The following is a 26,865-nucleotide window of genomic DNA, read 5'->3' on the forward strand; positions in this document are numbered from 1 at the left end:
TGGTCTCAGAAAAAAGGCCAGGGGTGGCAGATTATCACTAAAGTTTCAAAAACCATATAGGAGATTGAAGAAATGCTCCCCCCCCCCCTTTTTTTTTGTAAAAAAGTTTCATAAATTCGAAACTCATCCATTATTTGGGTGGTGTGGAGGATAGGAGTGATTAGTGGGGTATTTGAACTTTTAGGTTTGGAAGTACTACGCAGATTTTTTTCATCATGTTGGTGAATATGTGAATCCAGTATTGATTGAAATAAAAATAGTACTAGTGGTAGTCACACTACCCACGAACACAGCATTCCCATATAATTTGCTTGTTTTGGTTTTCTCTCTCAACCTTCTTGCTCTTAGCAACTAAGCTATTTCCTGTTTATGTTTGAAGAAGCTTTTTGCAGGTGTCTGTCACAGTGTATCTTGCCTTTTGCTCATTGACTGTACAAAAGCATGTGCTTTTACTTTTTTTTTATATAAAGCAACAGATTATTTTATTCGCCAGTCTTTAAGGCCTGGTACTGTAGGGAGATGCATGTATGTGGACATATACAAAGCTCTGTTGAAGTTGGAAGGACCCTTCCCATAATCATTGCAGAATGAGGGTCCAAATAGACAGTTGCAGTTGATCAGATGGCTAGAGAGACTGTTAATATAGCAGGTTGTTTGTGTGTTTTGTTTTTAACTTTTGTGATCCGGAGAACCATGTTTAGATGATTCAGATGGAAAGAATGTTTTAAAATGTACTCAATTTTTCACTATTTACTGTTAGCTTATTTTTTGCATTTTTCTCAGTGTAGACGTTGAAGTGGTTAGGTCCACTTACTGTTTATTAAGTACACTCGGTGGAGAAAAGTAATTCAGTTTTGTAGAAAGAAAAGGAGTACTAGTGGCACCTTAGAGACTAACCAATTTATTTGAGCATAAGCTTTCATGAGCTACAGCTCACTTCATCGGATGCATTCAGTGGAAAATACAGTGGGGCGATTTATATACACACACAACATGAAAAAATGGGTGTTATCATACACACTGTAAGGAGAGGTTTCAGAGAAACAGCTGTCTTAGTCTGTATTCGCAAAAAGAAAAGGAATACTTGTGGCACCTTAGAGACGAACCAATTTATTTGAGCATAAGCTTTCGTGAGCTACAGCTCACTTCATCGGATGCATGCTGTGGAAAGTGTGGAAGATCTTTTTATATACACACAAAGCATGAAAAAATACCTCCTCCCACCCCACTCTCCTGCTGGTAATAGCTTATCTAAAGTGACCACTCTCCTTACAATGTGTATGATAATCAAGGTGGGCCATTTGCAGCACAAATTCAGGGTTTAACAAGAACGTCTTGGGGGGGGGGGTAGGAAAAAACAAGGGGAAATAGGTTACCTTGTATAATATTTATTTGAGAGTGATCACTTAAGTTGACAGGTTTCAGAGTAACAGCCGTGTTAGTCTGTATTCGCAAAAAGAAAAGGAGTACTTGTGGCACCTTAGAGACTAACCAATTTATTTGAGCATGAGCTGAAGTGAGCTGTAGCTCACGAAAGCTCATGCTCAAATAAATTGGTTAGTCTCTAAGGTGCCACAAGTACTCCTTTTCTTTTCACTTAAGTTGAGCTATCACCAGCGGGGGGAGGATTTCCATATTTCCAAAACTGGTTTCATTCCCATTTACAATAACATTCCCCCCTTTCCCCCGCCAATCAAAATTCTCTGCAAAACGTTATGAAGCCTTGATTCTGAGGTGGGTGGCCTTGGAGACACACATCATGGAGTCCCCAGCAGCTCACCAGGTGGGCAGGTTGGGAGGAAACCAATGGTCTCTCTGCTAAATGATGTGATTTGGCAATCGGCAAATCCTGACAAAAAGTATTTCATCAGAGTTTTTTCTGACCAGCTCTATTAGTTTTTTTTCCTCACACTAGCACAATGCTTGTGGTTTGCTTTCTAACACCACAAGGCAGTGTTTGTGGATCTCTAAAAAATATTATTGATATTCACTTAAAAGTCAGGACACAGTTCTATTCATTTTAAGTTCTGAATCCCCCCTCCCCTCTTTTCTTTCTAAACAAAACCCAAATTTTGGACCTAAGGTCCTTATCCAAAGTGTGTTGAAGTAAATGTGAATCTTTCTGTGGTCTTCAACAATGAGCTTCGGAACAAACCTTAATTGTTTTGTGTTTCTTTTTATGCATGAATGTCTATTGTCCAAGCATCACTAACAACTGTGTTATATTTGTATTTGGGTAGTAGATGAATTCTTCACTGCTAAAGCATGTTTCCTTTGCATAAGGAAACTTTAAAAGGTGTTCACTTAGCCCTGAAAAGAATCAGGCAGCCTTTTTCACTGGAGCACGGTAATTGTCCGATCAAATAAATCTATAACTGAAAATCAAGTTCAGATGAGATACTTGGGTGTGTCCCAGACCTTTACCAAGGAAATAAAGTCTGTAAGGCTGGAGCTGACTCTGTAGTCCTTACTCAGGTGAAACTCCCACTTAGTTCAGTAGGAGTCTTGCTTGTGTAAAGACTGCAGGAGTAGGGCCCTGAGAGACCATGTACAAAGAGAGATACAAAATTTGCAGTGAAAAAGTGCTGATATAATGGAAGGGATAGGTCAACATCTATATGCCTAGTTGCTTATGGAAATGGTTACTTAGGCCCCACTTCTGCAGCTGACTCCATACAGGTGAATCTGCATTTACTCAAGTGAGGCTCCTGCGGCAGGGTTCTGCTCAGACAGATGTAGGGTCAGAGACCTATAACATATTATTTGCTCATGTTAAAATATCACAACTTCAGGTGCAGTACCATAACTGATCATTATTTTATAATAAAATAAATAACTCTTGTTTGAAATTAACTTTGAAAATTCAAGGTACTTATACTTAAAAAATTATGTATTTTGTGGGTGGGGGGAGGGATAAAGGAATTTCAAAGTTTCTTTCTTTTGTTTTAACTGTAATTTTTTTAATAGTGAATACCAAGAAGAGCTTGAAAGATGAAATTGACTCTATTTTGCGGGAGCGGATTATGGTTTTGGATGGAGGCATGGGGACCATGATCCAGCAGCATGCACTATCAGAAGAGGACTTTCGAGGGCAAGAATTTAAGGATCATCCAAAATATCTGAAAGGCAACAATGACCTTTTGAGTATAACTCAGCCTGATATAATCTACAAAATTCACAAGGTATTGAGTCGCTTGACTTCTGAGTGTTCTGATTTTAAAAAAAACCCTGACTCTTCTGAATGATTTCTATGTGCAACCTTAACTGTTAATGGTGTTTTTTTAATTTCTGAATTTCCCTCATCTTCTACTTAATCTTTTTAAGTATACCCTGTATTAGCTGAATCACCCTTGTTCACATGCTTGTTGACCCATCAAAGAATTCTAATAGATTGCTGAGGCATGTTTTTCCTCTACAAAAGCTGCTTTGACACTTCCTCAACAAATCGTGTTGATCTATGTATAGGATAATTCTGTTCTTTACTGCAGTTTCAACCAGTTTGTCTGGTACTCAAATTAGGCTTACCGGCCCATAATTGCTATGTTTGCCTCTGGAGCCTTTTAAAAAATTGATGTCACATTAGTTATCCTCCAGTCATCTGGTACAGAAAGTGATTTAAGTGATAGTTTACATACCATAGTTAGTAGTTCTGCAATTTCATATTTGAATCCCTTCAGAACTCTTGGGTGAGGACCATCTGGTCCTGGTTATTTATTACTGTTTAATTTATCAATTTGTTCTAAAAACCTCTGGCGCTTCAATCTGGGACTGTTCCTCAGATTTGTCGTCTAAGAAGAATGGCTCAGGTTTGGAGATCTCTCCGATCCTCTACAGAGAAGACTGTTACAAGTAATTCATTTAGCTTCTCAATGGCCTTGTCTTCCTTTAGTGCTCCGTTAGCCCGTGTCTTCCAGTGGCCCCACTGATTGTTTAGCAGACTTCCTGCTTCTGATGTTCTTACATTTTTTTTTGCTAGTTGTTCTTCAAATTCTTTTTTGGCCTGCCTAGTTACACTTGACTTGCTAGAATTTATTCTCCTTTTTATTTTCCTTAGTAGGATTTGACTTCCAGTTTTTAAAGGATGTCTTTTTGCATAGTAACTGCTTCTTTTGTTTAGCCATGGTGGCATTTTTTTGGTCCTCTGTTTTTTTTTAATTTGAGCCTCTATTATGGTGTTTTGAAAAAGTTTCCACACAGCTTACAGGCATTTCACTCTTGTGACTGTTTCTTTTAATTTCTGTTTAACTAGCTTCCTCTTTTCTGTGTGGTTCCCCTTCTTGAAGTTAAATGCTACAATTATGATCTTTCTTGGTATTCTCTCTCACCCCCACCCCTGGATGTTAAATTTAATTACATTATGGTTGCTTTACCAAGCAGTTCAGCTATATTCACCCCTTGGACCAGACTCTCTGTGTTCCACTTAGAACTAAATCAAGAATTGCCTTGTCTCTTGTGGGTTCCAGAACTAGCTGCTCCAAGAAGCAGTCATTAATGGTGTCTAGAAATTTTATCTCTGCCATCCAAACTGGAGGTGACATGCACCCAGTCAGTATGGGAATAGTTGAAATCCCCCATTATTACTGAGTTTTATATTTTTATAGCTCTCTTAATCTCCTTGAGCATTTCACAATCACCATTATTTTAATATTTTTACTGTGAAATATTAAAATTTAGTATAAAGAGAGTAATCTAACATTTTACTGTAATCCTCATAATCTTTAAAGAACAAAAATGAAAAAGAAGCTGTGACTTAAATGCCCTATAGAGATTTAAGGGGAAAAAGCTCTATAGCGGTGTCTGCTCAGTGACCCAGTTGTGTCAACCAAACTGGATTGACTTTGAACTTTGGAAATTCTGCAGGCTGGAGCTCCAGAGTTTGTCATCTCCTTCCTCCCAACTAATTCATCTGATGAAGTTTACAGGTGTGGAAAGACCTATGTTTGAGCTCTTCAGAATTCTTGGAGGTTCAAGTATTTATAGAAAATAACCCTAAAACTGCCCCTCCAACTTCCTTAAATTTTAAATATGGTGGACTGGGCACAGAAGCGCCCCGTGCCTTTAAATAGCTTTTACGTGTCCTTCAACTGATAAGTAAGCTCCAACAGGAAGAGATGGTGAGTAGTCTATTTTCAAAAGTCAAAGTGGATTTCCCAGTTCAAGTGCATTGTTACCTACTAATATACTGTGTTCAGTAATGTTCTGTGCCTGATAAAATGACAAGAGCTTGAAGGGTCAAAATTGTTGTCATTTAATAAATGATTTTGGAGGTGAAAGTGAAACTCAAGTGTGTAAAAGATATCATAAATGTCATTGTGCCCTTTGGATCTGCACAACTGTGTGTGTGTGTGTACGTGCGTGTGCCCAGAATAGGGAGTAGAGAGGAGAACTATCAGTTTTCTGTTAGTTAATTTTAAAATTAATATTGTCTTTAACATTAGATATGTTCCTATTCCACCATCTGTTTGATTGAAATTTTATTTGCCTTAATTACCATTAAATTCATTTTTCTTCATTTAGAAAAATCCCAATGGTGTATACTCAATAGTGTAATCACATCAGTACTTTTATGACCCAAATATAAAAATCATCATGTAATTTTCCTTTAGCATTTGAAGTGTGTTCATCTTCTCACGCACCGTTAAGAAAATCCACACAATAGTGAACCCTAATGATATTTGTATTGGAGTAATATTTTGTTTATCTCAGAAACCTTTCTTCATTTCTAAGCCTTTCTGATCAGACCTAATAGGTGAAAGCTTATTATGCTTCAGGAGTGTTGAAATGGAATTACAGTGATTGTTCATTTGCATTTTGCTGAAAAGCCTAACATACAGCTGATTTCCCCCCTTCCTTCAGTGGTGCCAGAATTTCAACCCCAGCCTACAAACATGGTCATAATTTATTAAGGGTACATTTATACATAGTTTATAAAGAGTTAATAACATCTGTTAATTCCATTTTAATAAATGCTTCAGTAGGTTGATTGCAGCCATCTATAACATACGCTACTCATGCCTGTTATGTGTTTATAACATCTATTAGACCTTGATTCTTGATGGTTGTCTAACTTGAAGCATATCAGTGAGATTATTTACACGCTTAAAGTTAAGTTAATCCATCTTGAATTGGAACCTTGATAGTTTATAAAGGGTTAAAAACGATTTATAAATATAACCTTAAACACTAAAACTCTGAGTAACCTCAAATGTGTTTAAACACTATTTCAAAGCAACAGGAGTAAGAACTGTAGGATTTGGTCTTCTGTGAATTGGGAGGCAATTATCCTTTGTCTTCAGCTGAAAATCACAAAATGTTAGAATCCGCTGACTCCCTTCTTTTCCATCCCCTGATCTGAAATCATTAGTTCTCAATTGTTTTTTTTATTGTTGCAGGAATACTTGCTCTCTGGGGCTGATATAATTGAAACAAACACTTTCAGCAGCACCAAAGTTGCACAAGCTGACTATGACCTTGAGCATCTGGTAAGAATTTTAAGCCACTTACATGTTAAGATATTCAAGATTTGTTGTCCCAGCAGCCAATATTAACCTAGTCCCCAGAGACCACAAGATTTATGTTTATTGCTAACTGCACACTGTCTCTGGGCACACAGGTGAGATTGGTTGGGTCTCTGGTGCTCAGCAGAGAAATATCCCATTTACTTATAACACATTTCCATTATTACGGTAATATTAGGATGAAAATTATACTTGTGATAGGACAGTTGTCAATGAAGGCACAGACAGTAATAATTTGTATTGGGCTTCATCAGTTGAGTATTCGCAGAAGAGTCTCATTCTGTGAACAAGAACATTCTGCTTCAGTGCTTCCAGTTTCACAAGATGGTGCCACACTGGAAATGTGTTTTGTCTCTTAACGTTGTATGTATATTTTATTCTTTGGCACAGAGGTCTGTCTTGCTTGCAGTAAGAGTTTTGCTGCAGTGCTTAGAACTCTCTTAAGCTCAGGTTTGTGCTGCCTATCGGTCACATCATTTTAAAATGATATCTCAGCAGATGGCATGACAATACCTGGAAACATGCCATCTAAATCAGAGTTGCTGTTCCCAATAAGCTGCACTTACCTTCATAGGGCCCCTTCCTTCAAGGTGACAACTCCCGCTAACTTCGGTATCTTACAGAACTGGCCATTAGTCCCTTTGCCATCATTTAATTTTACAATATCCGTTTTAGACACAGACGTAGTAGATATGGTATCCGTCATATAATCGCATCACTACAGTTTGCTTTCTGAGATTGATGGAACAAAGCAATTCCCCATGCTGGGGGTATCCCAGAGGTGTGTGTGTGTGGTGGGTTTTTTTATTATTTTTTATTTTTTTAAAGTTTTGCCATAATGCTTTCATGTGTTTGTCTGGCCTATAGTATAGAGCATTTAGAATGCACTGCATGCTGCCACAGAAGAGGGTGACTGACTCTTGTAAGTTTCTTAGTTAGTTTTCTTCATAGAAGAGACATAATGTACAGAATTAGCCTTTTCTGTTAGCACACAGTAATTTGGCTGTCATTGTTCCAGGTTTATCAGTTAAACAAAGTCTCAGCACAGGTGGCCAGAAAAGCAGCTGATGATGTGACCGCTCAGACAGGTGAATGGTGGTTTGTTTGCTTTTTTGTTTTTTTTTTCCTCTTTGTATTCAAACATTCCCTTCTACATGTTCTATCGTCTCATTACAAGCTTTGAAATGTTGTGACTTGGGTTGGTGCAGTTGGTTGCATCTGGGAGCAATGATGCTGCAAATTGGCTTCCAAGAGGAGCCTAATGCATGAGTGACTCATAAGCTATTTAGATATGCAAAATGTTACTCTGGTTCTTTCACAAGGTGCTGAGTGCTTCTTGGGAGTCCACAACTCCCACTGAAATCCACCTTCCATTATTTCACCCAGCATCTGCCAGGAGGTACTCAATAGCTCACAGCATCAGCCCTAAATGGGCAGTCGTTCCTAAAAATGACTTCATCTACATTTCTGTTAGTAGAGACCTACCGATCTAACAAGAACACTTGATAAAGGGATAACGTAATTTAGAAGTCTTCACGTTTTCTCTCTCATTCTAACACCAAGCTGCATTTTCTGTTTATAAACCTGTCATTAGATTGTCCAGACAATACCTCCCTGATTTGGTTCTTTAAAAAAAAAATGTGCCTTAATTTTATATTTTTATTATATTTAAGTGGTTCACTGTTCTTTGTAACTAAATGTAGCGATTTGAATATCTGTTATATTGCACTGCAGTATTTCTTTATGGCGCTGTGCTGTGCATTTAAAAATGATCAGGCAACTTAAAGTACTCTTTGTTGCCTGAAGTTGCCTGATGATTTTTTTTAAATGCACAGCACAGCGCCATAAAGCTTGGACTGAATTGATGGCTTGCAATGGCATTGTTTGTAAATACTGCTGACCCTTATTGGATAGAATCAGAACTACTCAACTATCCAAAGCTAATTTAGATTCTCCTCTATCCCAAGTGGTGGGGACTTGTGCTTTTGGAACAGGACACTCTGAGTTAAATCTACATTGTTGCCATGCTGTCTTAAGCAATGGTTACAATATTATGACTGTAGGTGGCTAGAGTTGATGAGTGACATTTCTTCCCTTGTCTAGAGAGTAGACGATTTGTTGCTGGTGCTATGGGTCCTACAAACAAAACGCTCTCTGTGTCTCCCTCAGTGGAAAGATCAGACTATAGGAACATCAGTAAGTATTTGTAATTTAATTCTATTCTACCTTTTATGATACGTTACAAGAAGATGTCTTTAGATATGAGACAAACCACTTTAAACTAATTTTTATTTACAGCTTTTGATGAGCTGGTTGAAGCATACCAAGAACAAGCCAGAGGACTCTTAGATGGAGGGGTTGATATCTTGTTAGTAGAAACCATATTTGATACAGCCAATGCCAAGGTGAGACTTTTGGGAAAACTTGGAAGTGGTTTGAACCTTTTATTAAATGCCTAAATAAAAAATTCTGGTGTGGGAGCTAAGGCAAGAATTTTCCCTATATATTACTGATCCATCTTATGTTGAAATTCTGTGGAAACTATTGTGGACTAAATGGATTCATATGTAGGGGTTATGCATTGAGAATATATGCAACTGTATGAAACACATTAAATTCACACTCTGGATGTATATAGTAGATGTATGTAACAAACACACAGAGACTTTAAAAGCTTGGTTATCCTACATGCTGTAAATGTGAGTGACGAATAACAGTGTACAAATCTTAGCAAGTGCATTGGTGTGATTTTTTTGGGTCTAAAAGAGCCTCGGGCTGCCTAGCTGCTGGATACCACCACAATATGTGAGAGAACCTAGAGGTTTCTGGGCGTGAAGGAATGCCCTTGAATGTAGTAAATTCTTCCAGAATCTCTAGCAATATTGTATGGTAAGTTTTTTGTGTAAAAGGCTATTCAAGCCTTAACTTGAATTAACTTGTTGTAACCTTTATTTTTAAACAGGCAGCTCTCTTTGCTCTCAAGAAACTGTTTGAGGAAGAGTATGATCCCAGACCAATATTTGTAAGCACAAAACATTTTACTAACTTTAACTAAAATGATCTAATGTTTTTATGTGTGGTTCCCTAACAAGACTGAGGTGGCAGCTCAGCTGGTGATGGCATGGGTCCATTTTTTAAAAACAAAACACACACAGTATAACATGCAAAAAGTCAGTATGTTTTCTAGAATTGCTTTTTTTGTATTGTTATCCTTAGGACAGTGGGAAAACATTACTCTCTGTATTTTATAGGAGAATTTGAGGTCAAAGCATTATTATTTATAAAGCTTCATACTTTCTCATGGCCCTTCACAGATGAGTTTTTGAAAAGAAACTCCGGTACCTTCCCCAGAAAGCTTACAATCTAATGCGTCCAATTCTTCTCTGTATTGTGACTTCAGGGAGATTCCATGTGGGCCCAAGGATCTGCTTGTGCATTGTACAGTGCAGGATTGGGCTTAAATAATAACAAATATAGAAGTTATGGATGGTGAGGGAAGGAGGCGGGCTCTGATTGCAGTTAGGATCCTTAGCTGTTAACATCAACCAACAAACTGTACATCCCAAGAGATTTTATTTATTTATTGAAAATAAAGGTTAGCAAAGTGACCTTCTGAAGCTCTTTGGTCAGAAGTTTCTTTCTACTTGCTAGAACGTTTCGGGAGGTTGCACAGAAAAAAATATTCTGATTTCCTGCATGGGTTGCCTGTCATCACTTGGAACCAAACACTCTTCATCTTGCTTTGGCTTTTGAGAGGGCAGTATTAATAACATATGTTCTTATCCCCACCCCAACCCCAATCCCTTTTGTATTTTAGGTTTCTGGAACTATTGTAGATAAGAGTGGACGCACTCTCTCTGGCCAGACAGGAGAAGCATTTGTCATTAGTGTATCCCACAGTGAGCCACTTTGGTAAGAGAATGTGCTTTCTTGAGTCCATTATTCTAAGACCAGACAGTAATGGTAAGTTTTTTATAAGGCCCCGTCAACAGGAGATTGCTATCTGCAACCATATTTAACCGTGTATGTCGCTAGTATAGTGTAGTTTCCCTGTCCAGTGTAACCAGGAATTATTTTTCCTGAGAACCATGGTGTAGCATACCCCTCTTTTATGAGTCCTTATTACTGTTATGCAGCTTAATAAAGTTCCTGTCCATGGTGATAAGGGAAATGGTGCTAGAATCCTGCAACTAACAACTGGCCATGAGCACAGTAATTTTCAAATGCTAGTGGTGTGGTTCTGAACCCAGTGTAGCCAGGACCTAAGTGAGTCCCATGATATCTGTCTTCAAAAGTAGGCAGAAGGTGAAATAACTGCTTTCTCATGTAGAGAGATGAAGCTGCTTTTCCATTGTCTCTCTGAAGAGAGTCACTTCTCTACCTTCTTCGCCCCTAATAATGTGTGAACTGAGGCCTGATCCACATTGGACTGTGAACCATATTGGAAAATGGAGTTTGACTGATATAGACAAGACCAAACTGTTTTAAAATTAATGTCAGAAGCTGTGCTTGGATTTGAAGCCCAGACTTTCAAATTTACTTTGCAAACAGTTAATATCTGGGGTAGACTGGGCCTAGATAGATTTGGTGAAGGAAACAAATAATAGTTACAAAAAAGGGGGGAAGCAAGTAAAGAAAAGATTCCAGTGTCAGATCATAGGGCCAGGTCATGAGATGTCGTTGCAGCATCCTTTTCCCTGATTTTTTCCAAAATTCCAAATGTTCACTAAATTTTTTTCTCAAAAAGGTGTAATTGTTCTGAAAAACACTTGACACTTCTAGGTGATTATTTAATAAAAATATATTCTTCTCCATGCAAACATAAATGCTAAAAATTTTTTTATATGAAAGCTTAGATTCTGTAAAATTTGGCCGCTGCATAAGACAGAGCCCTGCATGTAACCATGCTTTCCCCTTTTTTCCCCCCATCCTTGTGCTTTTCTGTATTCTTTTCTCCCTGTTTCTCTGGTTACTTTTTTTTAAATCTTTATGTATTTGCCTGTAGTTAGCAAAATTTTCCTGCAGTGTTAAATATTTTCATTTGCTATTAGACATGTACTCGGTGTATGTCGTGACAAGCCATTCTTTGGTTTTTTTACAACAAAATCCCAGTTAAAAATAGTCTGTCATCTCCGTGATGCAGAAGTGTGAGACTGCACTAACATACAATGAACCCAGCTTTTCTGACATGTCGCGCCCCACCCCCCCCTTGAAGAGCCACTTTCCCAGACCAGACTGTGCTGCAGAAGTAACATATGGAGTCGCTTGGAACAGGGTGCTGCTTGATTCGTTCACTATCACAGCATAGAGATCTATGCTTGGCACAGATCTCAGCCTCAGACAAGGTACTCATGACTCTAATGTCTCTAGGGAGGATAGAAGGAGCACTGGAGCAGAAACTAGGACTGTATTAAACAACATTTAATACAGTACTCTGGGCCTGATTCCGATTTATGCTAATGCCACTTTACACTGCCATGGCAGACGAAGCATTAAAATGAGAGTGAGTTACACTTAACCCCACTTTAAGGTCTCTTTACGTTACCAAAGTGGTGTAAATGAGTCTGGCTGTCTGTGTCTAGTTGTGCTCCCTACAGGGAGTACATTATACCTGTTCTTGGACATCTGCACATGCTTTCAGTTTGCTCCTGAACATGATTTGGGATAATGAGTTTGATCTGTAAGTCACTGTTTTGATTTTGATTAAGGATCTTATACACACTCACTCTGTGCACGATCAGCATAGCTGATATTGGCTGAGGAACTGCTGGTTACAGTTCTTACAATTGAGCGTCTGAGGACAGGTGGCAGGGTATTCTCCTTGAACAGCCCTCAGATGTGGGATTAGCTTCCTCCCTTGGTCTGACAGAGTCCTGTTTGTTTGTATGTATGTACTGTGGTCATATCTAGAAGCCACATTCGGGGAAGCAAGGCTCTCATGAGCTAACTGCTTTACACGCAGAGATTTCCTGCCCCAAAGAGCTTTACAACCATTGCCAATGACAAGAGACAACTGGTGGCTACAACAAACAAATGGGGGAAGAGAAGAGATGGCCACAGTAATGGTGCACTGTAACTGCTGCTTATTATACTAACCGCAGTAATTTCACCAAGTTCTGGCCTAAGGTTGTTGGCCTTTGGGGCATGGTGAAAGGGTCATTTAATTTTCTCAGACTTTTTTGCCTGAGACGGGGGAGGGGGCTGATATTGGTTAGGAAGTACAACGTTTTGCCTTTAAATTGGGTAAGCATGCTCCAGGTTTCCAATAGGCGTACTTTCAAAATCAAAACATTACATGGTGCCAGCCTCATGTCAGCTCCTGCTGTGAGAGTAAATCATAGAATATCAAGGTTGGAAGGGACCTCAGGAGGTCATCTAGTCCAACCCCCTGCTCAAAGCAGGACCGATCCCCAATTAAATCATCCCAGCCAGGGCTTTGTCAAGCCTGACCTTAAAAACCTCTAAGGAAGGAGATTCCACCACCTCCCTAGGTAACACATTCCAGTGTTTCACCACCCTCCTAGTGAAAAAGTTTTTCCTAACATCCAACCTAAATCTCCCCCACTGCAACTTGAGACCATTACTCCTTGTTCTGTCATCCACTACCACTGAGAATAGTCTAGATCCATCCTCTTTGGAACCCCCTTTCAGGTAGTTGAAAGCAGCTATCAAATCTCCCCTCATTCTTCTCTTCTCTTCTCAGTTCCCTCAGCCTCTCCTCATAAGTCATGTGTTCCGGTCCCCTAATCATTTTTGTTGCCCTCCACTGGACTCTCTCCAATTTTTCCACATCCTTCTTGTAGTGTGGGGCCCAAAACTGGACACAGTACTCCAGATGAGGCCTCACCAATGCTGAATAGAGGGGAACGATCACATCCCTCGATCTGCTGGCAATGCCCCTACTTATACATCCCAAAATGCCATTGGCCTTCTTGGCAACAAGGGCACACTGTTGACTCATATCCAGCTTCTCGTCCACTGTCACCCCTAGGTCCTTTTCTGCTGCCGAGCCATTCGGTCCCTAGTCTGTAGCGGTGCATTGGATTCTTCCGTCCTAAGTGCAGGACTCTGCACTTGTCCTTGTTGAACCTCATCAGATTTCTTTTGGCCCAATCCTCCAATTTGTCTAGGTCCCTCTGTATCCTATCCCTACCCTCCAGCATATCTACCACTCCTCCCAGTTTAGTGTCTGCAAACTTGCTGAGGGTGCAATCCACACCATCCTCCAGATCATTAATGAAGATATTGAACAAAACCAGCCCCAGGACTGACCCTTGGGGCACTCCGCTTGATACTGGCTGCCAACTAGACATGGAGCCATTGATCACTACCCGTTGAGCCTGACAATCTAGCCAATTTTCTACCCACCTTATAGTGCATTCATCCAGCCCATACTTCTTTAACTTGCTGACAAGAATACTGTGGGAGACTGTGTCAAAAGCTTTGCTAAAGTCAAGGAACACCACGTCCACTGCTTTCCCTTCATCCACAGAGCCAGTTATCTCGTCATAGAGGGCAATTAGATTAGTCAGGCATGACTTGCCCTTGGTGAATCCATGCTGACTGTTCCTGATCACTTTCCTCTCATGTAAGTGCTTCAGGATTGATTCTTGGAGGACCTGCTCCATGATTTTTCCGGGGACTGAGGTGAGGCTGACTGGCCTCTAGTTCCCAGGATCCTCCTCCTTCGCTTTTTTAAAGATGGGCACTACATTAGCCTTTTTCCAGTCGTCCAGGACTTCCCCCGATCGCCATGAGTTTTCAAAGATAATGGCCAATGGCTCTGCAATCAGAGCCGCCAACTCCTTTAGCACTCTCGGGTGCAACGCATCCGGCCCCATGGACTTGTGCATGTCCAGCTTTTCTAAATAGTCCCAAACCACTTCTTTCTTCACAGAGGGCTGGTCACCTCCTCCTCGTGCTGTGCTGCCCAGTGTAGTAGTCTGGGAGCTGACCTTGTTCGTGAAGACAGAGGCAAAAAAAGCATTGAGTACATTAGCTTTTTCCACATCCTCTGTCACTAGGTTGCCTCCCTCATTCAGTAAGGGGCCCACACTTTCCTTGACTGTCGTCTTGTTGCCAGCATACCTGAAGAAACCCTTCTTGTTTCTCTTAACATCGCTTGCTAGCTGCAACTCCAGGTGTGATTTGGCCCTCCTGATTTCATTCCTACATGCCCAAGCAATATTTTTATACTCTTCCCTGGTCATCTGTCCAATCTTCCACTTCTTGTAAGCTTTTTTATATTTAAGATCTGCAAGGATTTCACCGTTAAGCCAAGCTGGTCGCCTGCCATATTTACTATTCTTTCTACACATCGGGATGGTTTGTCTCTGTAACCTCAATAAGGATTCTTTAAAATACAGCCAGCTCTCCTGGACTCCTTTCCCCCTCATGTTATCTTCCCAGGGGATCTTGCCCATCAGTTCCCTGAGGGAGTCAAAATCTGCTTTTCTGAAGTCCAGGGTCCGTATTCTGCTGCTTTCCTTTCCTCCTTGTGTCAGGATCCTGAACTCGACCATCTCATGGTCACTGTCTCCCAGGTTCCCATCCACTTTAGCTTCTGTTAGGGGGCTTATTCCTTCACCCACTTACTTCCCTGGTCCTTCTCACATGAACAGAGAGCAACAATACCCGAAGTCCAAAGGTGCAAACAATTCGATGTTTATTGGGGTGAACTTCCAGCAAGCATGATTCCAGTTTCCTTCCTTAGTGTCCTCCTTCCCAGCTCTGACACCACAGAGCCTTAGACCTGTGTCCCTGTTCCCATTCCTACCCTTAGCCAAACATGATCCCAACTTCCTTACTCCCATTCCCTGTTCCCATTTCCCCCTTTAGCAAAACATGATTCCAATTTTCTTACCCCCATTCCCTGTTCCCATCTCACACACCCCCATGCCCACCCCCACCCACACCCCAGTCACTTCCTCATTGACTACAGATTATATAGTAAAACTTGAGTTCTGCTTAGCTATACCTTAACCAATCATTTTCCTGAAATTTAACTAACCAATCCTAACATATTGTAACATGATTATGTAACCAATTATATCCCACCACCTCAATTAGTTTACACCCAGCAAAATTAATTATACAGCAGACAGGAACAATCACAGAACCAGACAGAGATTATACAGACAAACAATAGCAAAGTGGGAACTACAATGACAAAACAATACAGAAGTGAGGATTTCACATCCCAGCTATTGATAAGTGAGTTCTTGCCAGACAGGATGCTATCAAACTAAGGGTATGTCTACACTACGAAATTAGGTCGAATTTATAGAAGTCGGTTTTTTTGAAATCGGTTTTATATATTCGAGTGTGTGTGTCCCCACAGAAAATGCTCTAAGTGCATTAAGTGCATTAACTCGGCGGAGCGCTTCCACAGTACCGAGGCAAGCGTCGACTTCCGGAGCGTTGCATTGTGGGTAGCTATCCCACAGTTCCCGCAGTCTCCGCTGCCCATTGGAATTCTGGGTTGATATCCCAATGCCTGATGGGGCTAAAACATTGTCGCGGGTGGTTCTGGGTACATATCGTCAGGACCCCGTTCCCACCCTCCCTTCCCCCGTGAAAGCAAGGGCAGACAATTATTTCGCACCTTTTTTCCTGAGTTACCTGTGCAGACGCCATACCACGGCAAGCATGGAGCCCGCTCAGGTAACCGTCACCCTATGTCTCCTGGGTGCTGGCAGACGCGGTACGGCTTTGCTGCACAGTAGCAGCAACCCATTGCCTTCTGGCAGCAGACGGTGCAATACGACTGGTAGTCGTCCTCGTCGTGTCCGAGGTGCTCCTGGCCACGTCGGCTGGGAGCGCCTGGGCAGACATGGGCGCAGGGACTAAATTTGGAGTGACTTGACCAGGTCATTCTCTTTAGTCCTGCAGTCCTATTGAACCGTCTTATGGTGAGCGGGCAGGCGATACGGACTGCTAGCAGTCGTACTGTACCATCTTCTGCCAGGCAGGCAAGAGATGAGGATGGCTAGCAGTCGTATTGTACCATCTTATGCCAGGCAGGCAAGAGATGAAGATGGCTAGCAGTCGTACTGTACCATCTTCTGCCAAGCAGCCATGAGATGTGGATGGCATGCAGTCCTTCTGCACCGTCTGCTGCCAGCCAAAGATGTAAAAGATAGATGGAGTGGGTCAGAACAAGAAATAGACCAGATTTGTTTTGGACTCATTTTCCTCCTCCCCTGTCTAGATCACACTGCAGTCACTCACAGAGAAGGTGCAGCGAGGTAAATCTAGCCATGTATCAATCAGAGGCCAGGCTAACCTCCTTGTTCCAATAACAACGATAACTTAGGTGCACCATTTCTTATTGGAACCCTCCGTGCAGTCCTGCCTGAAATACTCCTTGATGTACAGGCACACCCTTTGTTGATTTTAGCTCCCTGAAGCCAACCCTGTAAGCCGTGTCGTCAGTCGCCCCTCCCTCCGTCAGAGCAACGGCAGACAATCGTTCCGCGCCTTTTTTCTGTGCGGACGCCATACCAAGGCAAGCATGGAGGCCGCTGAGCTCATTTTGGCAATTAGGAGCACATCAACCACCACACGCATTATCCAGCAGTATATGCAGCACCAGAACATGGCAACGCGATACCGGGCGAGGAGGCGACGTCAGCGCGGTCCCGTGAGTGATCAGGACATGGACACAGATTTCTCTGAAAGCATGGGCCCTGCCAATGCATGCATCATGGTGCTAATGGGGCAGGTTCATGCTGTGGAACGCCGATTCTGGGCTCGGGAAACAAGCACAGACTGGTGGGACCGCATAGTGTTGCAGGTCTGGGACGATTCCCAGTGGCTGCGAAACTTTCGCATGCGTAAGGGCACTTTCATGGAACTTTGTGACTTGCTTTCCCCTGCCCTGAAGCGCATGAATACCAGGATGAGAGCAGCCCTCACAGTTGAGAAGCGAGTGGCGATAGCCCTGTGGAAGCTTGCAACGCCAGACAGCTACCGGTCAGTTGGGAATCAATTTGGAGTGGGCAAATCTACTGTGGGGGCTGCTGTGATGCAAGTAGCTCACGCAATCAAAGATCTGCTGATATCAAGGGTAGTGACCCTGGGAAATGTGCAGGTCATAGTGGATGGCTTTGCTGCAATGGGATTCCCTAACTGTGGTGGGGCTATAGACGGAACCCATATCCCTATCTTGGCACCAGAGCACCAAGCCGGCGAGTACATAAACCGCAAGGGGTACTTTTCGATAGTGCTGCAAGCTCTGGTGGATCACAAGGGATGTTTCACCAACATCAATGTGGGATGGCCGGGAAAGGTGCATGACGCTCGCATCTTCAGGAACTCTGGTCTGTTTCAAAAGCTGCAGGAAGGGACTTTCTTCCCAGACCAGAAAATAACTGTTGGGGATGTTGAAATGCCTATATGTATCCTTGGGGACCCAGCCTACCCCTTAATGCCATGGCTCATGAAGCCGTACACAGGCAGCCTGGACAGTGGTCAGGAGCTGTTCAACTAAAGGCTGAGCAAGTGCAGAATGGTGGTAGAATGTGCATTTGGACGTTTAAAGGCGCGCTGGCGCAGTTTACTGACTCGCTTAGACCTCAGCGAAACCAATATTCCCACTGTTATTACTGCTTGCTGTGTGCTCCACAATATCTGTGAGAGTAAGGGGGAGACGTTTATGGCGGGGTGGGAGATTGAGGCAAATCGCCTGGCTGCTGGTTACGCGCAGCCAGACACCAGGGCGGTTAGAAGAGCTCAGGAGGGCGCGGTACGCATCAGAGAAGCTTTGAAAACCAGTTTCATGACTGGCCAGGCTACAGTGTGAAAGTTCTGTTTGTTTCTCCTTGATGAAACCCCCCGCCCCTTGGTTCACTCTACTTCCCTGTAAGCTAACCACCCTCCCCTCCTCCCTTTAATCACCGCTTGCAGAGGCAATAAAGTCATTGCTGCTTCACAGTCATGCATTCGTTATTCATTCATCACACAAATAGGGAGATGACTACCAAGGTATCCCAGGAGGGGTGGTGGAGGAGGGAAGGAAAATGCCACACAGCACTTTAAGCACAGCACTTTAAAAGTTTACAACTTTAAAATTTATTGAATGACAGCCTTCTTTTTTTTGGGCAATCCTCTGTGGTTGAGTGGCTGGTTGGCCGGAGGCCCCCCCACCGCGTTCTTGGGCGTCTGGGTGTGGAGGCTATGGAACTTGGGGAGGAGGGCGGTTGGTTACAGAGGGGCAGCAGTGGCAGTCTCTGCTCCAGCTGCCTTTGCTGCAGCTCAACCATACACTGGAGCATTCTGGTTTGGTCCTGCAGCAGCCTCAGCATTGAATCCTGCCTCCTCTCATCACGCTGCCGCCACATTTGAGCTTCAGCCCGCCACTTACTCTCTTCAGCCCTCCACCTCTCCTCCCGGTCATTTTGTGCTTTCCTGCACTCTGACATTATTTGCCTCCACGCATTCGTCTGTGCTCTGTCAGTGTGGGAGGACAGCATGAGCTCAGAGAACATTTCATCGCGAGTGCGTTTTTTTTTCTTTCTAAGCTTCACTAGCCTCTGGGAAGGAGAAGATCCTGTGATCATTGAAACACATGCAGCTGGTGGAGAAAAAAAAAGGGACAGCGGTATTTAAAAAGACACATTTTATAAAACAGTCGCTACACTCTTTCAGGGTAAACCTTGCTGTTAACATTACATACATAGCACATGTGCTTTCGTTACAAGGTCGCATTTTGCCTCCTCCCACCGCGTGACTACCCCCTCAACCTTCCCCCCTCCCTGTGGCTAACAGCGGGGAACATTTCTGTTCAGCCACAGGCAAACAGCCCAGCAGGAATGGGCTATACTGAGTGTCCCTGAAGAAAAGCACTCTATTTCAACCAGGTGACCATGAATTATATCTCACTCTCCTGAGGATAACACAGAGAGATAAAGAACGGATTTTGGTTGAATGCCAGCAAACATACACTGCAATGCTTTGTTCTACAGTGATTCCCGAGTATGTGTTACTGGCCTGGAGTGATAAAGTGTCCTACCATGAAGGACGAAATAAGGCTGCCCTCCCCAGAAACCTTTTGCAAAGGCTTTAGGACTACATCTAGGAGAACCGCAAATGCCAGGGCAAAGTAATCCTTTCACATGCTTGCTTTTAAACCATGTATAGCATTTTAAAAGGTACACTCACCAGAGGTCCCTTCTCCGCCTGCTGGGTCCAGGAGGCAGCCTTGGGTGGGTTCGGGGGGTACTGGCTCTAGGTCTAGGGTGAGAAACAGTTCCTGGCTGTCGGGAAAACCGGTTTCTCCGCTTGCTTCCTGTGAGCTATCTACAACCTCCTCCTCATCATCATCTTCTTCATCCCCAAAACCTGCTTCCGAATTGCCTCCATCTCCATTGAAGGAGTCAAACAACACGGCTGGGGTAGTGGTGGCTGAACCCCCTAAAATGGCATGCAGCTCATCATAGAAGCGGCATGTTTGGGGCTCTGACCCAGAGCGGCTGTTCGCCTCTCTGGTTTTCTGGTAGGCTTGCCTCAGCTCCTTCAGTTTCACGCGGCACTGCTTCGGGTCCCTGTTATGGCCTCTGTCCTTCATGCCCTGGGAGATTTTGACAAAGGTTTTGGCATTTCGAAAACTGAAACGGAGTTCTGATAGCACGGATTCCTCTCCCCAAACAGCGATCAGATCCCGTACCTCCCGTTCGGTCCATGCTGGAGCTCTTTTGCAATTCTGGGACTCCATCATGGTCACCTGTGCTGATGAGCTCTGCATGGTCACCTGCAGCTTGCCACGCTGGCCAAACAGGAAATGAGATTCAAAAGTTTGCGGTTCTTTTCCTGTCTACCTGGCCAGTGCATCTGAGTTGAGAGTGCTGTCCAGAGCGGTCAGAATGGAGCACTCTGGGATAGCTCCCGGAGGCCAATACCATCGAATTGTGTCCACAGTACCCCAAATTCGAGCTGGGAACGTCGATTTAAGCGCTAATCCACTTGTCAGGAGTGGAGTAAGGAAATCGATTTTAAGAGCCCTTCAAGTCGAAATAAAGGGCTTCACTGTGTGGACGGGTGCAGGTTTAAATCGATTTAACGTTGCTAAATTCGACCTAAAGTCCTAGTGTAGACCAGGGCTTTGTTTCTTTTTACATTTTCTAGGCACTTCCCTTTCTCTGGAGGTGATAGGAATACAATCCTGTCCTGATAGTGCCTAACAGCCCAATAGCACCTTATTTCAATGTGACTAGTTTGGAATATGAGGATGTGACCGGTCGCTTCCCAGCTTATGGCTGCCTCTGCTGCTTAGCCAAAGGCCCTAGCCTAAGAACAGGGCCTCAAACTGTCACAGTAAGAGAAGGCCCTTACACCAGCAGACAGTGATTTTGATTCTTTCTTTTATACCTCTATCACTAGCCAAGTGATAAGAATACACCTAAATTCTTAGAGTACAGGCCTTTGCAGACAGGCCTGAATATCTATATCCTAACAGCTTCCCCTACTAATTCTTCCCGGTTTGTGAGCAGCAGGTCAAGAAGAGCCCTGCCCCTAGTTTGGTTCCTCCAGCACTTGCACCAGGAAATTGTCCCCTACATTTTCCAAAAACTTCCTGGATTGTCTGTGCACTGCTGTATTGCTCTCCCAGCAGATATCGGGGTGATTGAAGTCTCCCATGAGAACCCGGGCGTGCGATCTAGTAGCTTCTGCGAGTTGCCGGAAGAAAGCCTCGTCCTCCTCATCCCCCGGTCCGGTGGTCTATAGCAGACTCCCACCACGACATCACCCTTGTTGCTCACACTTCTAAACTTAATCCAGAGACTCTCAGGTTTTTCTGCAGTTTCATACTTGAGCTTTGAGCAGTCATACTGCTCTCTTACATACAGTGCAACTCCGCCACCTTTTCTGCCCGACCTGTCCTTCCTGAACAGCTTATATCCATCGATGACAGTACTCCAGTCATGGGAGTTATCCCACCAAGTCTCTGTTATTCCAATCACATCATAATTCCTTGACTTTGCCAGGACTTCCAGTTCTCCCTGCTTGTTTCCCAGGCTTTGTGCATTCGTGTATAGGCACTTGAGATAACCCACTGACCGCCCCTCCTTCAGAATGTCTGAAGAAATGGTTTTGGTACCTGATACGTGGTAAATCCAGTGAGAGTGTCAAAATATTTTCATTCATCGATTACGCTACTTGCCGCTAAAATATCTCCCCATTGAGGTGGGGCAAAGAGAGAACGACAGATGAGCCTGTGTTGAGAGAGACAGATGGAGCTGGGATAAGGCAGAGGGAAATGCAGCTGGTTACTAAGAAGAGACAACCTGAAAAAAAACAACAAAAAAACCCCTGAACTGCCAGTTTATAAATCGAACATGACATAAATGCAATTGCATCTACACTGTTATCTACATTTGGCATGGATGGCCTCATTAACTATCCTTATCTTTACTTTGCTTCAGCTATCCTGACTGAGCCCTTCCTTATATCATGAAAATAAATGGTCTTCCCATCTTTGTAATGACACATTTCCTGCTCCATAGTGCATGATGTGTGTGTCTGGGGGTCCATATAAGTGACTTATCTGTGTGTAACCTGTACGTGCTTAAACACAGAAATCAGTGGGGGGTGGTAAAATGATTCCCTTGAAATCTATGGTATATTTAAATAGAATGCTCCAAGCCAAACAGAGTTCAGAAAAGCTATAAAGTTACGTACTTAACTCTTATGCCACAACCTGTTAGAGTAAGGGGAGTTGCATGTTCAATTATGGAAAAATAATTGGACAGTATGCAGATCCCCACTCTCTGGCTATTAGAAGCCAACTGGAGCCCAGGGGTTTGTATACTGCCTGTATAGTTACTTCTCAGTAATCACACAGTCAGCATGCAAATTCTTTTGCTCTGATTCAGTTACCTGCATAATTCCCACCCAGGTACATGTAAGAAACATACAGTAGTTGATTTGACTTCTTTCCTACCCACCCCAGTCCCGAGCTGAGCTGCCCCTGAACTGTGGGAAGTTCCATGGGAGTATAACACTGTACCATCCCTACAGCCCTCTCTGTGGCAGGCTACTTCAGCTGGCTATTGGCCATGGTCTTGTCCCAGCACCCCCCTGTCTCCGTCCCATCCCGTTGGGGTAGCTTTTATCCCTCTTCAGCCACTAGGAGTTGCTGCTGATATGCCTGGTTAGGGGAAGGCTCCTTTCACCTTTATCCCTCAGAAGCAATGTAAGAGCCAGTCAGTTTAGCACTCTGACTTTTTCAATGACAAGGGGTGACTTGGAGTCCATTAGAAGCATGGCTTGTTGTGAATGGGAGATCAGGGAACAAAGTATGTTAAAGGTCTTATTCTGTATGCCTGGAGCATTACCTTGGACATCAGTGTAGGAATGTTGGCTTTATTTGGATTCAGGAGAGGGCCCTAAGAGTGGCACTTGCCTATCTGATGTTGAAAGAAAATGTGTTTGTGCCTCATGCTGGTGAAATTGTTCAAGAAGCTTATGCATGTGAAAGATCTCTGCTGTAATGTCTAAAGGAGCACTCAAGGACGATAAGGCCATTGCAGAGAAACTAAATTAATTCTTTGCATCGGTCTTCATGGCTGAGGATGTGAGGGAGATTTCTAAACTTGAGCCATTCTTTTTGGGTGACAGATCTGAGGAACTGTCCCAGATTGAGGTGTCATTAGAGGAGGTTTTAGAACAAATAGATAAACAATAATAAGTCACCAGGGCCAGATGGTATTCAAGAGTTCTGAAGGAACTCAAATGTGATATTGCAGAACTACTAACTGTGGTTTGTAACCTATCATTTAAATCGGCTTCTGTACCAAATGACTGGAGAATAGTTAATGTGATGCCAATTTTTTTAAAAAGGCTCCAGAGGTGATCCTGGCAATTATAGGTGAGTGAGCCTCACGTCAGTACCAGGCAAACTGTTTGAAACTATAGTAAAGAACAGAATTGTCCAGCTCATAGATGAACATAATTTGTTGGAGGAAGAGTCAACATGGTTTTTGTAAAGGGAAATCCTACCTCACCAATCTACTAGAATTCTTTGAGGGGGTCAATAAGCATGTGGACAAGGGGTATCCAGTTGATATATTGTACTTAGATTTTCAGAAAGCCTTTGACAAGGTCCCTCATCAAAGGCTCTTAGACAAAGTAAGCTGTCATGGGATAAGAGGGAAGGTCCTCCCATGGATGGGTAACTGGTTAAAAGATGGGAAACAAAGGATAGGAATAAATGGTCAGTTTTCATAATGGAGAGAGGTAAATAGTGGTGTCCCCGGGGGTCTGTACTGGGACCAATATTATTCAGCATGTTCATAAATGATCTGGAAAAAGGCTTAAACAGTGAGGTGGCAAAATTTGCAGATGATAAATTTAAATCCAAAGCAGACTGCAAAGAGCTACAAAGGGATCTCATAAAACTGGGTGACTGGGCAACAAAATGGCAGATGAAATTCAATGTTGATAAATGCAAAGTAATGCACATTGGAAAACATCATCCCAACTATACATATAAAAAGATGGGATCTAAATTAGCTGTTACCACTCGAGAGAGATCTTGGAGTCATTGTGGATAGTTCTGAGAACACCCACTCGATGTGCAGCGGCAGTGGAAAAAAAGCAAACAGAATGTTGGGAATCCTTAAGAAAGGGATAGATAAGACAGAAAATATAATGTTGTCTCTATATAAATCCATGATACGCCCACATTTTGAGTACTGCGTGCAGATGTGGTCCCCCTCATCTCAAAAAAGATGTATTGGAAAAGGTTCAGTAAAGGGCAACAAAAATGATTAGGGGTATGGAACAGCTTCCGTATAAGGAGAGATTAAAAAATCTGGGACTTTTCAGCTTGGAAAAGAGACAATTAAGGGGGGATATGATAGAGGTCTATAAAATCATGACTGTTGTGGAGAAAGTGAATATGGAAGTGTTATTTTCTCCTTCTCATAACACAAAAAACTAGCGGTCACCAAATGAAATTAATAGGTAGCATGTTTAAAATGAACATGGGAAGTATTTCTTCACACAACGCACAGTCAACCTGTGGAACTCTTTGCCAGAGGATGTTGTGAAGGCCAAGACTCTAAAAGGGTTAAAAAAAAAAGAACTAAATAAATTCATGGAGGATAGGTCCATAAATGGCTATTAGCCAGGATGAGCAGGGATGGTGTCCCTAGCTTCTCTTTGCCAGAAGCTGGGAATGGCGACAGAGGATGGATCACTTGATTGCCTGTTCTGTTCATTCCCTCTGGGGCACCGAGCATTGGCTACTGTTGGAAGACAGGATACTGGATTGGATGGGTCTTTGGTCTGACCCAGTATGGCCATTCTTACGTTCTTATGTCTAAATCAATGAGGCATAGGATCTATCTGGTGAGTAAATTCAGTTGTACAAGCTTAATGCTGTCACTAGACAACTTAACTGATGCACGCAGTTTCTTCCAAATTTTAAAAATGTTTTAGCAAGGAAAAATGTTTCCAAACTGGATGGGTTGAGGCAGTTCTTTGATCTTTGTCGTCTCCATTTTTTCCTGTAGCAGAAGGCAGTGCCTCTTTCTCATTAAATCCTAGCATTTTGGATCTGCTTGTACTTTCACACCTACAGTGTAGAAAGCAGTAGGCACAAATGTTGCCAGGATATATGGTCACTTTCCAGTTGCACTTTGATTTCAAACCTTGCTTTACCATTCCCAGTGTTGCAGCAGGCTTGTGCCTCAGTACGCTAGTATTCTAGAAGAGCAAAATTAAGATGTTCCCATGGGATGTTGCAAACATAATGAAGCTTTTACATACTTCCCTGAGGAAAGTGGGCGGTACTTACTGTATATACTCATTCATTAGCCCGTTTGTTTATAAGCTGACCCCCCACCCCCAAGATGGATAGGTAAAAACTGCGTGACTCTTTCATAAGCCGACCCTATATTTCAGGGGTTGGCAAACTTTGGCTGCCGGCCCATCAGAGTAAGCCGCAGGTGGGTCGGGACGTTTTGTTTACCTGGAGCATTCACAGGCACAGAGCCCTTCAGCTCCCTGTGGCCACGGTTTGCTGTTACCAGCCAGTGGGAACTTCCCGCAGCTCCCATTGGCTGGGAACGGCGAACCACAGCCACAGGGAACTGAGGGACTCCATGCCTGCAGACGCTCCAGTATTACAATATATTAGATATTCAATTCAATGATTTCATAGAGTTTAAAATCATCAAATTTTGGTGTAGACCTCTTTATAAGCCGACCCCTGCTCTTTGATGCATCACCTTTTTACCAAAAATACTCGGCTTATGAACGAGTATATACAGTAATTGGAGCAGGTTGCTAGATAGCATGAGGAAAGTAATATATATTGTGAGTTCTGCAGGGGTAGCTCTAGCCTCTTCCCAGTGGGAGAGCTGAGGTGGGCTAGACTGAGGTGGGGGGAGCTGCGCTATGCATCTTGTGGGCACACTTTTTTTTTTTTTAACAATATGCACTTAAACGTGTGTTTTATCTGTTATCCTTAAAAGAAGAATAAAAATATATACGGATCGGTTTTAAACTTCATCTGTATCAGCTCACTGGTGCAACATTTATTCACAGAAAATCAACAGGAAAAAACTTAAGCCAATAAATAAACAAACTAATAATAACAATAAACAACTGCAAACTTCTGGGGAAAAATTACTATTTAAAGAATATGAATGGTTAATGACTTTAAATCTGAGCGTGTACTGTCTGAAGGAAATAGGATGAAATTCAATCAGGACAAATGGAAAGTACTCCACTTAGGAAGGAACAATCAGTTGCATGCATGCAAAATGACTGCCTAAGAAGGAGTACAGCGGAAAGGGATCTGAGGGTCATAGTGGACCATAAGCTAAATAAGAGTCAACGGTGTGACGCTGTTGCAAAAAAAGTGAACATGATTCTGGGATGTATTAGCAGGAGTGTTGTAAGAAAGACATGAGAAGTAATTCTTCTGCTCTACGCTGGGCTATTTAGGCCTCAACTGGAGTACTGCATCCAGTTCTGGGCACCATATTTCAGGAAAGATGTGGACAAATTGGAGAAAGTCCAGAGAAGAGCAATAAAAATAATTAAAGGTCTAGAAAACATGACCTGTGAGGGAAGATTGAAAAAATTGTTTGTTTAGTCTGGAAAAGAAGACTGAGAGGGGACATGACGATAGTTTTCAAGAACATAAAAGATTGTTACAAGGAGGAGGAAGAAAAATTGTTGTTCTTAACCTTTGAGGATAGGACAAGAAGCAATGGGCTTAAATTGCAACAAGGGAGGTTTAGGTTGGACATTAGGAAAAACTTCCTAATGGTCAGGGTAGTTAAGCACTGGAATAAATTGCCTAGGGAGGTTGTGGAGATTTTTAAGAGCAGGTTAG

General features: G+C 42.7%; 1 protein-coding gene across 5 annotated transcripts in view; it reads left to right on the plus strand.

The window, feature by feature from the left end:
• Positions 1–26,865, plus strand: part of MTR (5-methyltetrahydrofolate-homocysteine methyltransferase) — a 77,760-nt gene that overhangs the window by 1,028 nt on the left and 49,867 nt on the right. For 4 of the 5 annotated variants that reach the window (XM_073338202.2, XM_073338204.2, XM_073338203.2 and 1 more), the window contains exons 2-8: positions 2,968–3,182; positions 6,393–6,482; positions 7,537–7,606; positions 8,622–8,714; positions 8,817–8,923; positions 9,481–9,540; positions 10,336–10,430. In XM_073338202.2, coding sequence (XP_073194303.1) covers positions 2,968–3,182; positions 6,393–6,482; positions 7,537–7,606; positions 8,622–8,714; positions 8,817–8,923; positions 9,481–9,540; positions 10,336–10,430 — 730 coding nt within the window. Of the gene's footprint in view, positions 1–2,967; positions 3,183–4,934; positions 5,115–6,392; positions 6,483–7,536; positions 7,607–8,621; positions 8,715–8,816; positions 8,924–9,480; positions 9,541–10,335; positions 10,431–26,865 lie in introns of those variants that run through there. The other variant, XM_073338205.1, reaches the window with a different exon arrangement.

Source organism: Lepidochelys kempii, chromosome 3 (assembly GCF_965140285.1).
Source record: "Lepidochelys kempii isolate rLepKem1 chromosome 3, rLepKem1.hap1, whole genome shotgun sequence".
NCBI classification, from domain to species: domain Eukaryota; kingdom Metazoa; phylum Chordata; order Testudines; family Cheloniidae; genus Lepidochelys; species Lepidochelys kempii.